Source organism: Marmota marmota, unplaced genomic scaffold (genome assembly GCF_001458135.2).
Source record: "Marmota marmota marmota unplaced genomic scaffold, marMar, whole genome shotgun sequence".
Taxonomy (NCBI): domain Eukaryota; kingdom Metazoa; phylum Chordata; class Mammalia; order Rodentia; family Sciuridae; genus Marmota; species Marmota marmota.
In genome coordinates this window covers 27,028,600-27,042,493 of record NW_026000240.1, presented here as the reverse complement: position 1 = coordinate 27,042,493, position 13,894 = coordinate 27,028,600, and the positions used below count along the sequence as shown (strand labels likewise).

At 31.5% G+C, this 13,894-nt stretch overlaps 1 protein-coding gene across 7 annotated transcripts in view; it reads right to left on the bottom strand.

Moving 5' to 3' along the window:
• Stag1 (stromal antigen 1) overlaps positions 1 to 13,894 on the bottom strand; it is a 261,193-nt gene that overhangs the window by 191,416 nt on the left and 55,883 nt on the right. For 3 of the 7 annotated variants that reach the window (XM_015487017.2, XM_048794464.1, XM_048794465.1), the window contains exon 4: positions 6,499 to 6,595. The exons of 3 other annotated variants lie outside the window; for them this stretch is intronic. In XM_015487017.2, coding sequence (XP_015342503.1) covers positions 6,499 to 6,595 — 97 coding nt within the window. Of the gene's footprint in view, positions 1 to 6,498; positions 6,599 to 13,894 lie in introns of those variants that run through there. One more of the 7 variants, XM_048794469.1, reaches the window with a different exon arrangement.

The window sequence follows — 13,894 nt, the reverse complement described above, 5'->3', positions numbered from 1 at the left end:
TCATGTAAAGAATTTCTTAAATAAGTTACATGTGGAGTCCCATACCTATACAACCTGAGAAGCTGAGGCAGGAACATCATAAGTTCAATACTAGCATTGACAACTTAGTGACATTATCATATAAAAAACACTGAAAAAAGGACTAGGGACATAAAAGTGGTAGAATGCCCTTGGACTCAATCTCTAGTACTACAAAAAGATGAAGGGAAAAGGGGGAAAAAAAAAAAAAAACCAACAAGAATTTCCCATATAAAACACAAAATGCACATAAAAGAGAAGACTAACAAATTTCATTACATTTTAAAATTAAGAACTTAGGCTCATTCATTCTTTCAACAAACATTTATAGGTGCTAGAGATATAACAGAGAACAAAACAGAAACCACTTCCCTCAAATAATAATATACCAAATTATGAGAAAGAGGAGAAAAAAAGAACCTACTGCAAGGTGGGAAAGGACAGCATATGCATGTGAGTATATGTGTGTAGATATATATATATATTTTTCAACAAGAGACTAGTATTAACAGAAAAATCTTACCAATCAATTAAAAAAAAAACGACCAACATTGCAAGAGTAAAATAATCAACTGATATATGAAATAGTACACAATCTCAAAAGCAGGAGAGGAAATAAAAATGAAAAATATAACATGAGACTTTGGAAGCTACCTCACAAGACAAATCTAAAAATATTGTCAATACTATGTTTGAGCAAAGATATGAAGCCATCTGATTTCAGTGACAGTGACTAGTTAGAGCATTAAAATTAACTACAACCATTTCAACAAAGCATGGCCATTATTTAGAAGTTGTATGTTTTCAAGCCCAGCAAGTACTTTGACTCCATGGTATATAAATCACACCATTTTGTACAGGGATATTAATTAACATGTATAAAAGATAGTTTATAGTAATACTGTTTATATTACCTAGAAGCTAAAAACAATCTAATTTCTTTCAAGGGTAGAAGTATAAATAAACTGGTATGCTTACAAAACTGATATTTTATAGAAGCTCTCAAAATAGGGCAATTTGCCTCTCCAGGGGCATTTAGAACCTCTACAGACATTTTTGATTGTCAAAACTCAGGGAGAGAAGAAAGAGAGAAATGTGTTATTGGTAACTAAGAGTTATAGGTAAAAGATATTGCTAAATGTTCTATGATACACAGGAGAAACCACCACAACAAAGAATTGTCTTTATCATATCATTGTACATAAATAACTACAGTACAGGAAACATAAAAGTAACACAAAGAGTAGGTATAGTTAACTATCCAAATAAGGAGAGCAGGCAAAACTATTTTATTTAAGGACATAACCACTAATTATAAAGCTATAAAGAAAAGCCAAGAAATAGTTCTCATAAAATCAAGGTAGCACTTATCTCTGTGGGAAATGGAAACAGTTATGATGGGGAGGGTCACACAACACAGAAGGGAAGGTTCTTGTGAAGTCCTGGCAATATTCTTTTCTTTGACTGGAGTAGTGGTAACACTGGAATTCATAATATATTAAATTATATAACCTATATTTACATATTCTATATATCTTCTGTATGTTTAAAATGTCACAACTTAAAGAAACTTAAGAAAAATGATAATGTACTTGTACATGTTTAGAGATAAGGATTCATTAAATTCAAAAGAATACTGATTAATACATAATGAACCCATTAAATATATACTTGTTAGTTTCTAAGCCACAGGCACATATATACACACACAGATAAGGATACCAGTGCCATTTATTTACTTGGGAGGAGACAATAAATCATAGTATTGCAGTAGGGACATAAAATAAGGGAAAAAAATCAGAATGAGAAGTGTGTTATGTAGCCCATTACTACTCTCATTAACTAGAACCTAATTAAGCTCCTTCTGAAAGTATCCTATGTTTAGGAATCTTAGTTTTCATAAGTACTGCCAGAAAATCAATATGGAACCAAAATTGAGGGTGAATCCAAAGACTGGGTGTCCAAGAGGTACACACATACATTATTAATTATGGTTATATAAGAGTAACATATTTTTTATTTTATCTCAATTATATACATATCACTTTTCTTAACAGCAGCTATTAAGTTGTGAGGACATAAATAACTAGTTTGGACATAACTATTTTATAAAAGGAACCATTGTATTTCTTTTGGCCTAGAGGTGCCACAAAAAAATTACTGTGACACTAATGGGCTCACAAATTAGCAAAGTTCAGAAAACTGATTAACTGCTCCTAGGTTTAATTTTCTGGCAATCCTGCACTCCTAAGGAAGCCCATGGGCCTTTGGAAGCCAATATAAGCACTACAAAACAGAAATATTAGTTGTTATAACCAAATAAGAAAGGTTATTTCTAATCATCAATTCTCAAGCATATACTTTATATAAAAAGACATTTGTCAATGAAAAATATTTATCATTACCCCACATAAACACTTTTGAAATGTTATGTATTGGTGTAAACCAGAATGTATGCATGTATTCATCAATATTATATATTTAATTATATATTAATACTTTTGAACACGGCTAACACATTCATTTAGGCAAGCATAATTCTATTAATCTATCCCTATAGTTCTATGATAAGCCCTTTTAGCTTCCTCATAAATTTATTTGTATAAACATTTATAAAGTTATACAACTTAAGAATACAACACAAGGTTAACAGTTTTAAACTTTTCCTTTGTCATCATTCCCTATTCATTAATACTGAATATATCTTTTATTGAGTTAGTTGGCCCATTTTGATAGAGGGCTCCCACAGTAAATAGAATTCTCTCTAAATGGTTCAAATGAAGAGACTTTTGTGAAAAGACTAAAGATAAATGGGCAGTTAGGGAGGCAATCAGTGGTGCTGATGCAATCTAAGATAGCTAAAGTTGGAAACCAATACTGTATCCTAGGGTTCAAGATCCAAGATGAGAAAACAATACTGCCCATGTTATTCAGTCATGGTAAGATAATCCATTTGCCTTGTCATTGGTTGTGGTATCCTTCTAGTCTGTAACTAATGGCTTTAAAAAAAAAAAAAAGCCTCTCGATGTCCTTACTCTCTTCCTATTTCAAGCCAATTTTATTTATTAACATATCAATTGTACAAACTAACAGGTTTCACTGTGATATTTCCATACATGTATTTATATCATGTGTTGATCATATCCAATTAAATTAGAAATTTATTTTGTTAACAAAAAGGTCTATATGTATGATACAAATCTTACCTCAACATATTAGAAATATAGTTCATTTGTCCTTTGACCTTCACTATACTGTGCCTATTATATAAAAGTTTTCAGTTCTCTTTTTAGTACAGTTTAATTACTGTACGGAATGATATGATTAATTTGTTTCGTTTGCATTCAATTTTAGAACTTACACCTTCATCTTTCTTGATTTCCATTTTATTTTTGTTCAGTGTGTGAAATTTTGAGATAGCATTCAAAGTTAAGGACTATTCAAAAAGCATTTTCAACCAGGCATGGTGGTGCATGCCTATAATCCCGTGGTTCAGGAGGCTGAGACCCTAAGCAACTTAGCAAGACCCTGTCTCAAAATAAAATAATAAAAAGGGCTTGGGATGTGGCTCAGTGACAAATCACTCCTGGGTTCAATCTTTAGTACCAAAAAAACCAGGTATTTTCAAATTAAGTATCCATCCCCACCCCAATTCCCTCTATATTTTTCCAGCTCATTCTCATTCTCACTCTCCCTCCCTATAAGTAACCAATCTCATTGATCTCTGGTTTATTCTTTTTATATTTCTTTTCAGTCATATAAGCATATACATGTGTATATCTAAATTTCTCCCTTCTTAGGAAAAAAAAAAAGGCTGTATACTTCAGATTTTCTTTTGCACTTTGCCCTTAAAAATGTATTAATGCATGTTAGCACAGATATTCCCCATTTTATTTGTTTAAAGTGCCACAAAAGCCCACTGTGTAGTTATACCACAAAGACCTGTTCATGAATGCTTTCTCTTTCAGTAATCACAATAGCAAAGATAGTAGAAAGAACCTGAATATCTAAAGACATATGAATTGGTAAACAATTTGTGAAATACATATATAAAATGGAGTATTATTCAATCATGAAAGAAGAATGAACTACTGATACATGCTACAACTTATCTAATCCTCAAAAATATAGGGTAAGTACAAAACATCTTTATGTGTCTTCCCAAAATTCTTAGGCTGAAATCTTAAGTCCCAGTGCACTGGTATTAGGAGACAGGGACGAAGGAAATAATTAGGTTATGAGAGTTAGTGACATTATAAGGTACCCTTCATAGTTCTTTCACCCTCTTTTTATCATGGATACAACATGAAATCAGTAATTTACAGCCTGGAAGGGAAACCAAACAAGGACCAGACCATACTGGCACTCTTACTCTGAACTTCCAAAAATAAATTTTTGTTTTTTATAAGATAACCAATCTTTCATGATGTTAGAGCCACCCACACTAAGACAGCTGCACGATATAAACTGTATACTTTAAAATAGCTATTATATAGCCAATCCCAAAACAACAAATGCCGAATGTTTTCTCTTATATAAGGAGGCTGATTCATAGTGGGGTAGGGAGGGGGAGCATGAGAGAAATAGACAAACTCTAGATAGGGCAAAGGGGTGGGAGGGAAAAGGAGAGGGCAGGTTAGCAAGGATGGTGGAATGTGATGGACTCATTATCCAAAGTACATGTATGAAGATACAAATTGGTGTCAACATACTTTATATACAACCAGAGATATGAAAAATTGTGCTGTATATGTGTAATAAGAATTGTAATGCATTACACTGTCATTTATTTTTTTAAAAAATCAATTTTTAAAAATGGCTGTCATATAAATTTCACATCATTTTTTAAAAAATCACACTGATACCATTTTTAAATCATTAAGCTGAAAATTTTGAGAAATATAGTACTGTTTAAAATAACAAAAAATAAATATATATTTTTCCCTAAAAGGGGGGGGGCATGAAAGCTCTATACACTAATACGTTTTGTGTTATAGGTATGGAGAAGAAATTGTATACATTTCAACCTATAAGTGTGGAAATTAGAACGCTAGAGAGAAAAATAGGTTGGAGGACATATAATAATTTAGACAGGAGCCATCTACTATGCAGAGATAAATGAGAAGACAAAAAGTGTAAAGACTTTTTATTATGTAACTTAAAAATTATTTTTAGAGCCATGGGAATACATTGCAGGAGTAAAATTTTAAAGACTACCTACTACTTTTAAAGTTAAAACCCAGAACTCTTGGAATGCAAGAGATAACATATGAAAAACATATTATCAGTGGTTGCTCCACCAATTTTACCAGAGTAAAATGAAAAAACTTTCTTAGTTTTAAATAGCCTAATCTCTACCTACTCCTTGCCAATCTCTAAACTCTAAGGTTCAGCCATTGAATTCTGTCCTGGAGTCAACTGTGGTTTCTTGTCTTTTTGTACACTGCTACTTTTTGCTGTTCTCTTCAAAAGTCCTTATATTCATTTCAGGGTCTGCTTCCTCTAGGATGTGTTGTTTTGTTGTTTTACCATCTCCCCACATTAATATATACAGGTACAGCCCAGCTGGATCAGAAGCTCCTCCCTATTATTCTCATGATCTTTTGGGTTAGGGATATAGATAATAAATGAAACTGCCTGACTCTTGAGTCTTCATTTTGGCCCTAACTGTATGAATCCAGATAAACTTACCTAAAAACCTTTAATCTCAGATTCTGATCTATAAAATAAGGATCACAACTACCTGATAAGACTGTTAACACAGATTAAATCAACTAATGTAGTTTAGAAAAGCACAAAGTTTGACATATCTAAACAGTCATTAAATAATATCTGGTTTTTTATCATCGTAACACTTCACTGAATTAGTCATATATTTCCTTTATTATTCCTTACAATAAAGACACCTTTAAATATTAGACTCTTTTAATCTAAGCTATAACTATTCTACATGAGAAAAATATCTAGTAACTACCTGTTAAAATGATAAAAATATCACTTTAATTAAAATATCTTATGAATTCCCAACAAACTGTAAATTTAATACAAATTATAATAGTTATGTTTTCAGCAAAACTTGAGTTTCAACTATTTATATATGAGGATCAAAATATTTGCAAATGCACAAAATTGTGAATGTTAGCAACTACCACACTTTCTAACATGAAGCTTATGTACAAAAATGAGTAAAAACAGCAAAATGTTATGATCTAAAAATTCAATTAAAAAAGCTATTGCATAAAATTCATATTTCCTCCCTAAAGTTTCAAAAAAATTCAGAAATGCATTATTTTATAGGAGTAAAACGGAACTAGAACAAAAATGGATACCCTTAAATAATTTACCAATTATTTTCTCTATCAGAAAAAAATTAGTACATAATTCTAGAATGAATTATATTTGACTAGTGCAGGTGAAGTAAAAAGTCACACTGCTGGGCTGACAGGCTCAATGTACATCGTTTATTTTAATATTCTGTACCTCGACATCCTGAACACTGGATAAAAAAGTTGATTAAATCCAGAAGTGCGATGTCCCTGTCTTGTTTATATGATTCAATCCAGTCGTCCACCACAGACTGTGGAAAAAAAAAAAAAAAATGAAAACTTCAAAAAATTTTGATATCATAGCAAATAAATTTTCAAAAAGTTTGTGTTTGTGGGTCTATTTGAATAAGAAAACTACTTACCTGACACTACTTCTCTGTAGCCAAATAAAAGCAAAGATCACTCTTTTTTAAAAAGGTCAATAAAATGTACATTACTAGTTCTCATTCACAATACACCAAACAAAATCGACTTTACCAATCCCTTGAAGTCAAGCAAATATAATTATTCAGAAATTATATTATAAAAACAACCTCAAAATTAAGCTAACTTCACTCCTTATAGATTAGTAAGAGTGCAGAACATATGTAACAAAATGAATTTTCTCAGAAATAAAAGGAGGGTTCAATATTTGGAAATCAAATTTATGAAAAAATTAAATGGTTGCACTTCTTAGATTTCAAAACTGTCTGATAAAATTAAGTCAATCTCAATAAAAAAAAAATACTTCCACAAAAACCAGAGTAAGATGGAATCTACTCAGAGAAAATAAAGACTAAAATACATTTGTTACTGAAATATTTAAGACATTTCAACTAAACAAGCAACAAAGCAAGGATACCCCTTGTAGCCATTCAACACAGGTTTGAACCTTTTGTTAACGCAAATATTAGTAAAACACTAATAAAAACAAGTCTCTCTTGTTACAAATAAGAAACTTAAGACTCTGCTACAGTGATTCAACATACTAATAAAATAGAAAAAATTGATAAGACCATTGATAAAAAAAAAAGGCTTGAGCATTACAATAACTAGACAACATAAAAGGAAGAGAGGTTTGTTCACAACTAAAAATGCCAAAAATAAATTCAAGAGAGTACAAGTATTAATAAGGAAAATGTTTGAAAAATTTACGGGATATAAAAAATGACATAAATATGTTCTGAATTAAAAAACAATAACACCAAAAAGTTCAGTTTTATCTCAACACTGTATTGTCTTCTCAGCTTCTGAGGCAAACTAATGAGATTTTAGTTGGCATTCTAGTTAGCTGGACTGTTTGGGATATTCTTTGGTAGGAGTTGAGGATGGGAATCAGAATAAATATATAAAACATAATACATTTTTTAAAATTTTATTTGTGCACTGAAGTATGTTTGTATACAGCAAAATGCATAAATCTTAAGTTACACCTTAATAAACTACCAATACAGCTATGTAATAAACAAGAAAAAGAAAATATTTCCATAATTGAAACATGTTCCTTCCTGATACTTTCCTGTAAGTAATCATTTCCAATCCAAAGGGTAATTATTATTCTGACAGTTATTACCAAAAATCAGTTTGATATGTTTCATCTTTTGTGTTTCCTTCCAGCAAAGTTATATTATTAAGATCCAATTATGTTATTTTTCATATTAGTAACTCCTTTTTTGTACTGCTGAATAGTGTTTTACTTTATAAACTGATAATAATTTATTATCCATTTTACTGTTAATGGACATGAAGCTGTTTCCAGATTAGGATAATTACAAGCAAAATGTTTTAAATGTACACATCTTTTGATGAACATACACATTCTTTTCTACTTTCTATATAATCAGCAGTAGACTTGTTAGTATACAGAATATACATGTCAAGGGTTAGCAGACTATGACAAGCAATTTCCCAGAAACAAGTATAGTAAATTATACTTCCACCAACAGAATAGGAACAATATAGGAGATTTCCAGATGCTCCATGTCCCAATCAATACTAGGTATTTTTAGTCCTTTTAATTTAGTCCATTCTGGCTGGGTTAACCTTTTTTTATTACCTTTTATTGAAAAGAATCACTTTCATTTCTTCTAAGTAAAAAGAGAAGACCTTTTTTTGTACATAATCCTATCTTCCTATCTTTTCACACAGGGTTTGGGAGGTTTTATTTTAAAAATAAACAGAAACTAAGAAAAATATTATGGTGGTAGGAGAGGGCAAAAATCAAAAAGAACTATACGGTTATCTGTTGAAAGTTCAGCTCTGCTGAGTGTTAGGTCTCATCACTAGTTCAGGATAATGATGATAACTAGGGAGTAAATGCAGAAACTTTTAAGATTTAACACCCAAGCAAAAAAGCTTTGTGAGACCTTGTTAAAAAAATGTGGCACAAGGCTGAGGAAGAATCTGTTTCTGCATTTCTATGTGGTTCCACCATGGTGAAAGCATTCTGAACATGGTGACAGAATTTTTCATTCCCCGGTATTGATTTATACTCCCACCAGTTATGCATGAAGAGCTCAAAACATTCTGAGAAAACCTGTGTGCTGGAAATTGCATTAGAAGTACTAAAATTTACTACAAAGGTACTGAATACAAATCAGAAAATAACAGACAAGTAACATAAAAGAACAAAGTACAGAAGTAGTTTCAGATATACAGAACACATTACACAGAAAGTATTTCAATTTTAGAAGGAAAACATCAATTTATTAATAAATTATATTAACATAATTGATTATTCATCTAGGAGTTTTAAAAAAATCATACTATTTAAAAGCTCTCAGAAGCCAGGCACAGTGGCGCACTTCTGTAATCAACCTATTCAGAAGGCTGAGGCAGAAGGATCCAAAGTCTAAGGCCATGCTGGGCAACTCAGCAAGACCCTGTCTCAGAATAAAATAATAAGGAAGGGGGGTGCCCCTGAGTTCAATTCCCAGCACTGCAAATAAATAAATTAATTAAATTAAATATAAAAGCTACCAGAAAAGTGTGGGGACAAAAGAACAAGAGAATGTAAAGAAATAAAGAAGCCTTGGTAGACAGAAACTACAGACATATATATATGAGAAGTATTACTATGGGCATAGGTGAGTAGATAATGCAGCCTGTTACAGAGGACCTTGTGTGGGATAAAAGTTTAAAGAGAGAAAAAGAATAGAAAACCATAAACATGCCTCATAATCAAACTGCTGGAAATCTTCAGGAAAAAGAATAAAAACCTTAAAGGAGCCAGAAGATATATATGTGGGAACGACTGACAAGAAGGATGGTATATTTCACACCAAAAAATAATGCAAGCTCATGAATAATGGAATGATCTAGTTAAAATACTGAAAGAAAGAAAAAAATATGTCCATACAGAATTTTTTTAATACAAACTATAACCAAAATAAATCTTCCAAATAAAGGCAAAATAACTTTTAAAACAAAACACTAAAAGAAAAATATAAATAAAACCAAGAAAATGGACTAAACACTTTTCTTGAGAAAAGACTTAAGACTGGTCAACAAGACCCAACCATTACGCAGACAAGTAAATTATAGAGAAGGAAAAATGATATTAGCCTTATACATCCAGTAATTACTCCTTGGAAGTCACCTATATTAAGATTTTTATCAACTTTCTGCTTCTTTAGGCTGTGTTTACAGCAGCACCACTCCCTTAAAAAATTTCCTCTTTTTTAAGAGTCTGAGAACTATTAGAGTCCAATTATATCTCTTCTCAGGCCCTGAATTTGAGCCCAATATAACATATTCATTTAAGTAGTTTATTAATATTGTCATTATAAAGAACACTGCTATTTAAAAGAGAAAAAAGATCCAACCACGTGATATTTACAAGAGATACTCCTTAAATACAAGAGCACAAGTAGCTTGCAATATTAGGGTAATAATATATACCATGCAAACAGTAATTGTAAGAATATGGCTACACTAAACACAAATAAAGACAAGGAATATTATCAAACATGAAGAGGAATATTCCATAATAATAAATTCTTTAGGAAGATATAACAATGCTAAATTTGGATACACCAAATAACAAGTCTCAAAACATATACAACAAAAACTGAACTAGAAGAATAGACAAATTCATAATCATACTGAGATTTTTAATACACATCTCTTAGTAGCTGAAGAAAGAAGCAAACAGACCAAAAAAAGTAAGTATATAGTTTTGAATAAGACAAATGTGACCAAATTGACATGAATAAAAAATAATGTCAATGATTACAGAATATACATTCTAACACACATAGAATTCACCAAAACAGGTTATAGATCAAATCTTTTAAGTACTTAAGGGCCTGAAATAACAAAGAACATGTTCTCTGGCCATAACAGATTCAAGTCAGAAGCAGATAACAAAATATGCCCAAATGTTTGGTAATTAGAAAATATTTTAAACTAAAGATAATGAAAACATCTAAGTTTGCAAAATACAGCTAAAGTGGTGCTTATGGAGACGAAACGTAAGACCCTTAAATAGTTACTTATAATTTGACTGGAAATGTGTCTCAGTGGTACAGTGCTTGTCTATCATATACAAGGCTCAATCAATTCCAGTACTACATATATACTTACATATACACACTTATATTTTACAGATTCCACATTTATTTAAAAAGATCTAAATCAATGGTCTAGGGTTCTACCTTAAGAAACATAATATTCCAATATGGGTTGCCCTTATTTGTGGAGTAGGAAAGGTACACAGGATAATTTCAAAAAACATTTTGGATATGATAGTCCTAGATCTTCAAAGAGAATCCTATGACTTTAGACTATCTAAATCACAAATCACAAACACACAATTACTCTGGGACCTTAATATGACAAAGGTTCTATAATCCTAAGTAAGTAGCTTTCAGTATCAATATCCAGTTAACAGAACATAAAAATCATTTTTAAAAAAGCATCTCATAGTAAGTTTTTGTGACTCAGATTTGAAGTGTACTTCATTGACAAAACATAAGTAGCCATATTAGATATTTGGATATTAGAGAAGTGAAGAAATTCTCTACTACCAAAAAGAAAAATTAAATTTTGGTATATTTTTGTTATCTCTGCCAAAATCAGTCCAACTTCCAATAATTGTGGCAGCCTTCCTACCACATAGAGACAATTCCTTCCTGCATGGATATTTTTGTTTAGTAAAAAAGCTAATCAATTTAAATATTTATAAAAGAATGTTTCAGAAAACTAATATATTCATACATTAGGATTAAATGTAAATAGTAACACAAATGAGATGAATCTACAGTTAGCATTAATGATAATGAAGGTTATTTGTGACATTAAGTGAAAAGAGAAATGTGTGATACTAATTTTAAAGCAAATTCACATACATACCTCCAGAATAGAAAAACATATGAAAAATTCAAGCTGTGATACTGATAGTTTTCATATCCTCAATTCAACACAAAGAGTTTTATTATAAGACTTTACTACAAAGAAAATCTCTGAGAGCTCAGCCACAGATATTCAACAAGAAGACCATTAGAAGACTCAAAATTACAGATTATAAATGAAAAATATCATGACATTTGTTATAATCATGATTCTTATATAGTAGAGGACAGTGCAGAAATTAATATTGTTTTTCTCCATAAGGAATATGAGGCAGTTCAAAAAATAACATTTTTAAATTAAGAAAGAAAATAAAGAGAAAACAACAACAACAACAAAAATTAAAGCAAGGAAGAAAAATTACATATATGGTACAGAATAGTCAATGTTAAAAAGGAATTTTAAATCTTGCCTTTAATCTCTCCATAAGGCTTAGAGATCAATTCAATTTGGTTATCTATGCAGTGTACTAAGTTGATATTCTTAAACTGTTAGGTAAATATATTTTTCAGTAGCCATTTGACAGAATGTTGGTTAAACACAAAAAGGCACAGAGAACTAGTATCCTATATTATAGATTCATTTGCTTTGTAGAAAGACAAGCAGATGGCAAAGAAAAATACAGTCACATGTAAACTCTAATCTGGGCCAGGAATGATGGCATACACCTATGGTCCAACCTACTTGGAGGCTGAGGCTCAAGGACTGCCTGAGCCTAGGAGACAGAAGTCACTCTGGGGTACAAATAGACCATGCTTACAGGCAGGTGCGCCAGGTGCGCGGGAAGCGGGGAAGCAGACCTAACCACAGTAATCCTTTTTTAAAAACATTTTGTTATATGAGAGTGGAATGCATTAAAATGCATATTACACACATATAGCACAATTTTTCACATCTCTAATTGTATACAAAGTATATTCAAACCATTCGTATCTTCATACGTATACTTTGGATAATGATGTCAATCTCATTCCACCATCATTTCTAACCCTATGCCCCCTCCCTTCCCCTCCCACCACTTTGCCCTATCTAGAGTTCATTCCTCCCATGCTCCCCCTCCCTACCCCACTATGAATCAGCCTTGTATCAGAGAAAACATTCCCATTCTCTTCTAAACTGAGAATCACTGTATAATAAATGTATGAAACTTCCCCCCTGCAAATCACATGCATTTTTTTTTGTGTGTGTGAATGCATAAGTTCTACATAGTGAGAATTTTCTTATTACTTCATGAGACTTATCTCATTACTACCTGAGGCTTATCTCGATGTATAAGTTAAAACTTTTTTTTAACATACATATCACTCTCATTTTATTTATGTATTTTTTTTGTGGTGCTGAGGATTGAACCCATGGCTCTGTGCATGTGAGGCAAGCACTCTACCAACTGAGCTATATCCCTAAAACATTCTTTATTTTTATAGCTCTTCAAAGCCTGAGTTTTGGGTTTGGGATGCAGCTCAGTGAAAGCAATCTTGCCTAGCATGCTAGAGGCCCTAGATTTGATCCCCAGCACCACAAAGCGTGGGACAGGGGAACACAAGCAAGTCTGAGTTTGTCTGTTTTTACTATTTTACACTTATTTTAAATATATTTTTTATATTTTAATGTAGCTCTTCTGATATTTGCTGTTATACACAATGCTATTTCTTTTCATTTGTACTACTGAAGTTTCTGACCGAAGTGATCTTACTGTTATCCTTTTATATTACTACTTAGTTTTTAAGCTTAGATGAATAGTGTGGTCCTTCATACAATAGGATGTATTTTCATTTTACCTTAGAATCAGTTTATAATATCACTTCATACCAATTTCCAGAAAAATAAATAAGGCCCCATGACCACAATATTTCACACTTTCATTTGATACTAATTTTAGTTTTTCCCATTTCTATTATTTTTATGAAATACCAAGCTATTATCAACAAATTATTTTTTAACTTAACATGGTAACATTAAAGCTAAGTGATAGCCATTTACATAAAAATGGCAGAGAAAGGTATTTTAATATTGATGTCAGGTTTTATAGTTTCTCTTCAGTTTGTAAGCTGCCTTTACATTTACAATATTTATCTCACAGGTCTCATCAGAGGCATTTTGGCAAAATGACAACCTGAATTTCCATTTTTGATGCTTTTCTCATCACATTCCCATTCAGAACAAAGTAACTGTAATGAACAAGGAGGATGCAAGCAAAGATATGGGTTCTACAAGGATCTCTA